The sequence below is a fragment of the Merops nubicus genome, unplaced genomic scaffold (assembly GCF_000691845.1).
Source record: "Merops nubicus isolate BGI_N331 unplaced genomic scaffold, ASM69184v1 scaffold10840, whole genome shotgun sequence".
Classification (NCBI taxonomy): Eukaryota; Metazoa; Chordata; class Aves; order Coraciiformes; family Meropidae; genus Merops; species Merops nubicus.
The window spans coordinates 1-5,457 of record NW_008582176.1 but is presented as its reverse complement, the minus strand read 5'-3'; the positions used below and the strand labels follow the sequence as shown (position 1 = coordinate 5,457).

The following is a 5,457-nucleotide window of genomic DNA, read 5'->3' as shown; positions in this document are numbered from 1 at the left end:
TGTTGCTCTTACTGGAGCTGCTGCTCTCCTTCGTGATACTCCACCGAGCCACCTGAGTGGAACTGTCATGTGGGAAGATATCCTCAGCATAAGATGGAATGCTTGTTGCAGTTTGGGAGGAACGCTTTCTTCTCTGAGTAACATGCGCTTGTGAAAGACGGTCAAAGAATTGCTTTGCCATCTCATCATCCTCATATGAAAGAGACCATCTTTCCCAGTTGAGTGCTGGCAAATCGGTGGGATTTTTTTGGGTCATGCACAAGGCCTCTGCTGGAAAGAAAAAAATTATTTCCTAGGACTGAGAAATGCAACAGGCAAATGCCAGCTTTCCCCATACCACTAAAAGCCATGGCACACACACCGGCACAAATCCAGAGCACAGAAAAAGCGTGACTCAGTCTGCATGAGGACTCCCCAAACTTACTGTGTAACAAAATTGCTCAGCTGGCTCCCCTCTGACCAGAAAGACAGCCCAAAGCAAGATCCCTTAGCCAACCCAAATATTTAGGAATGCCCATGATCTGTGCAAGTTATTATTTATACAGCAAACCCACAAGTAACAGAAAATGTACATCTTGTCAGATTCTGCACCTTCAGTCATTTCCCAAAATCTTATGTAAGCTTAGTGCCTATTACTCAGAAAGCCTGATGAGTGACTTTGAGCTATTGCAAACAAGCCAAATAACCCCACCAAGGCATCCCATTCTGGGATATACATATTTCTAGTGATATCAGCATCTCTGAAGCATGCAGTTCCCAACGGTCATTAGGAGCTGCTGGAGTGATGATTAGGAGCTAAGTAGAGCTATGTTACTGCACTCGTTCATTTCTGAGCACAGACACACAGATTCATACCAGAAGATGCAAATTTACCTCCAAAGATGCAAGAGTCAAGAAGAGCCTCTTGTGCTTCCATTGCTTCAGCTGACTTCTTCCCATTCTCTTCCTGGTAGGACTGAGGCGGCAAAGTGTCTTTGGAGGCAACAGGCACAACTTCCAGGGGCTCATCAGAAACAGGTCTCTGAAGATACAGTGAGGATGCCTGTACTGCTGTGGCCCCACTACCTTGCTGTCCTGCACCACATAGCTTGGAAATGGGCACCCTCATTGGCATCCCTGCAGCCCTGGTGAGAAGGAATAACACAAATGGAGCACGTTCCATACCTGTGAGAGGCCCCAGAATCCAGAACAGCTACAGCTTTCGCTTCCATCAAGAGCTGCTGAAATACACTTCTGAAGGCTTCAAGTGCTGAAGAACACACAGCGCCCAGCCAGGAGAGGTTCCCCATTTTTGTGCAAGTACAACTCAGAAGGAAAGCACACCGCTGCAGACACAGAAGCAGGAGAGAAATACAGAGGCAACAAGGGAGTAAGGCCCTTCAGCACACAAGTTGCCACAACAGGCTCACCTCACTATGGAACACAGCTATTTGGAGGTAGATGTGTATGCAGCTCCAAGGGCTCCCCTGTATTCAAAGGGGAGACTAGACAGAGAAGAAACAGAACTTCAAATATATTTTAAGAGATCCTGCTCTGACCTTCTTTCCAAAACACAAGTTTGTCATACAAGCAGATGACTATTAAGCATTTGTATGTAACAAACATCAAGGCAGCCAGCTATGGCACTCACTCACTCGAGGAAATCTTGCTGTGCTTACCAGCTACAAGGGTAAAAACTACCTAAAAGCTATGTGCTTTCAAAGGAGGGTGAAGGGCCAATTTATGCATAGACTTGGCATTAGGACAAATAAGACAGGCAGTGGCATCAGAAAGACACAGAGTAAAGGAAAACATCTAAACGGTGGTTTAGAGAAGACAGGTTAAGTACAACAGACAACCAGGCAAACACCAAAAACACAATCAGAAGTTTAGTAGATAGAAATTCAAGACAAGTTTAGTGATACCTGACATTCAGACCTACCTTACAAGCTGACCATCTACAGTATCATCAGCCCAGCTATCCTCAGTCATGCTGCTCTTCGGACCATTGGACAAGGACACAGAACTTGTATCAAACTGGAAAGCAGAGAAATAGAAGTGTGGTTTAAAGCCTCCTGCACAGAAACAGCAGAAGCTCAGTTCCACCCTGCAATAGAGCCAGTGACACTCTCCCATTTAAAACTGCACAAATTATGAAGTAAATTGCAGCAGAGCCACATTCTGTCTCTATAGGCTTAAGGATAAAGCTAAACTAGTTCAGATAATCTGAGACTAGGAAGCTGAAAAATTTTCCCACCCAACAATGAGAGAGGACATATGGAAGGCGTCCTATTCTTTATCCCAGGTTGCCATGGCGACACTTAAAGAAATGGAAAAGTCACCACCTGTCACAGCAGAGGAGCCTACTGGCCAATACAGCCAATGACTCTGAGGATGGCAGTTTAAAACTATGGCCTCTCCTACAGAAGAGGTTACCCTGGAAATCATTAACACCAAGCTAAAAAGGAAGATGGAACTGGCACAAGTCAAGCAAGCAAGGAAAAACAGTTGTAGCATCAAATACTGGAGTAGGCAACACAAAGCAAAAGAGACACAAGCACAGCCCCCTTCCCAGAGCAGCATGCTCATTCTTCCCATAGTTTACCTCAGAGAGCCGGGCCATCTTAACCGCAGCCACAAGGTTTTCAACTTGTTTCAAGGTGTCATTCTATGTTGAGGTAATAGAGAGAAACCATAAAGACATTAAATCAAAGCATCTGTTCCAACAAGCACACTGGCAGCCAGAGCAAGGCATGTTCTGGGAAGAGCACAGCTTTGAAGAAAGAGTAAGCAAATGAATGGTGACTGCACTGGTGGACAAAGGAAGTGCTACAGCTGTGTCTGCCTGGGCTTCTGCAAGGCCTTTGACTCAGTCCACAACAACATCCTTCTCTCTAAATTGGAGAGATGGATTTGATAGGCGGACTGTTGGGTGTATATGGAATTGGTTGGATGGTATCATCCAGCAGATAGTGGTCAACAGCTCAATGTCCAGATGGAGATCAGTGACAAGTGGTGTCCCTCAGGGGTCTGTAGTGGGAGCTGTGCTGTTTTAATATTTTCATCAATAACATAGTGGAATCAAGCACACCCTCAGCAGGTCTGCAGACAGAAACAAGCCGAGTGGTGCAGCTGACACACCAGAGGGATGGCATGTCATCCAGAGGGACCTGGACAAGCTTGAGAAGTAGACCCATGTGAACCTCATGAAGTTCAACAAAGCCAATTGCAAGGTACTCCACCACAGTCAGGGCAACCCCCAGTATCAGTCCAGGCTAGGGGATGAAGGGATTGAGAGCAGACCTGCAGAGAAGGACCTGTGGGTACCAGTGGATGAAAAGCTGGACACGAGCTGGCAATGTGCTCTCACAGCCTAGAAGGCAAATTGCATCCCAGCAGGTCGAGGGAGGCGATACTGCCGCTCTACTCCACTGAGAGAGACTCAACCTGGAGTACTGTGTCCAGCTCAAAAGTCCGCAGCACAGGAAAGACATGGACCTGTTGGAGCAGGTCCTGAGGAAGGCCACAAAAATGATCAGAGGGATGGAACACCTCTCCTATGGAGAAAGGCTGAGACAGCAGGGATTGGTCAGCCGAGAGAAAATGTTTGCAGCAAGACCCTCCTGGAGCCTTTCAATAATTAAAGGGGGCCTATAAGAAAGATAGGCCCCCTTTTTAGGGGCCTGACTTTTTAGCAGGGCCTGTTGTGACAGGACAAGGGGTAATGGTTTTAAACTAAAGGAGGGGAGATTTAGACTAGATATAAGGATGACATTTTTTACAGTGAGTTTAGCAAAACACTGGCACAGGTTGCCCAAAGAGGTGGTAGATGCCCCATCCCTGGAAACATTCAAGGTCAGGTTGGACACAGCTCTGAGCAACCTGATCTAGCTAAAAATGTTCCTGCTCACTGCTGGGGAGCTGGACTAGATGACCTTTAAAAGGTCTCTTCCAATCTAAACCACTTTACAATTTTTCATACGCAGAGAGTATGGGCAGTAACAGCTCATGCCTCCCGAGGTTGAGATGCTAGTGCTGCATGCCATGCCCACCATCCCTCTCCATGCCTGCCACAGCGCTACTGCCATACCAGGAAGGAGAGCTTGTGCCGCAGCACAGCATTTTGGAAGTGGCACTGCTCCACCTCCTTCTGTAAGACCGTCTTCTCCTGGGTGAGCCGCTGCACGTTGGCTTTCTCTGCATTGAGGGCCAGGGCCAATGCTTTATTGTTGTGCTTCAGGGAGACTTTAATAGTGGAGGAGTTGTCTGTAAGGGGTAGAGAAGTATGGCACAGAATCAGCATCAAGGTCTCAACCATGCCTCTTCCCTCCTCACGCTTCCTCCTTCCAGAATAGTATTCCTCAGGCTCAGACCTCCACAACTCAATAGCTCTCACACAAAGTCATCAGTGTAATTCCTTCCAGTGAGAAGTCTCCAGAGAACAGCAGGAAAAATTTTCTGTAATAACTTGCAACACTCATAGAGACACTCTATCCATCCTCAGTGGGTCACACTCACTCAGCAAGCTACTGCTTCAGCTCTTAACGAATGATGGTGTGGTGTGGGTGCCAAGTTTACAAAATATAGGCTTAAGACTTCGAACAAGTCACCTATACCCGACTCCTCATCTCCATCCAAAAAACCTACTTTACTCTCAAACAGATTTAGATCCATGTTTCTCAGTTTCTAAATAAATCAATAAAAGCAAGACAAAAACCTAACTTTTTCAAGATAATCCAAATTACCTTGTAAACTATGACTGCATTATTTCCACCATAAAAAAAAAGAAAAAGAACCACAGTTGGGCTAACAGGATTGCATATACACTAAAATACTTTCCACATCCCTTTTTTGCTGTTTGGACCCAGAGGACTCGGTTACCCAGACAGAGATGTCTTAATACCATCTGAGATGCTGCGGAGCAGCCTGTGATGCCCCCAGCTGCTACTCCAAAGGTTCTGCATTAAGCCCACCAGTCACAGACACCTCAGACACCCTTGGGAACCACAGGTGGCACTTGACACTAACTTGCAGGGTACTGAATTTGCTAAAAACCTGCAGACAGAGAAGCAGCTGTTAAATATAAGCTCTGGGTAAGAGAGACTGCCACCCATCACCACGCTGACGTAGTTGCCAGCCTCTGCACGTGCTGCAAGGCAAAATACACTCACTAATGATTTTCGTTTTGATTTTTGATGCAATTGAGGCATTCAACTTCGCAGTCCTCAGGGCACCCTTCTTCTTCTCCCGCATCCGCTCTCTTACACCGCTCAGGCTGAAAAAGGACGTTTCGGAAGCCTCCCGGGATGCCATAGCTGGAGAGAGCGCAGGACCGAGCAGGGTTAGTATTCTGAGGTTAGTTGCTCTTCCCTGCAGCAAGGGCTTGAGGCCAAGCGTTACGCCCTCCCCCCGAGAGGCCCGGCTCCGGCCTCGCCCCCGCTCTGCCCGCCCAACGGCCAGCCGCAGGGTCAGCGCCGC

The 5,457-nt window shown here is 47.2% G+C and overlaps 1 protein-coding gene across 1 annotated transcript; it reads right to left on the bottom strand.

Moving 5' to 3' along the window:
• Positions 1 to 873: 873 nt before the first annotated feature.
• LOC103769628 (shugoshin-like 2) lies at positions 874 to 5,292 on the bottom strand (the record flags this gene model as incomplete). The annotated part of the gene is made up of 5 exons (XM_008936848.1): positions 5,151 to 5,292; positions 4,070 to 4,245; positions 2,585 to 2,647; positions 1,922 to 2,016; positions 874 to 1,124 (listed from the first exon to the last, which is right to left on the bottom strand). Coding segments are annotated over exons 1-5 (727 nt in total), but the record flags the coding sequence as incomplete, so codon positions are not given.
• Positions 5,293 to 5,457: the final 165 nt, after the last annotated feature.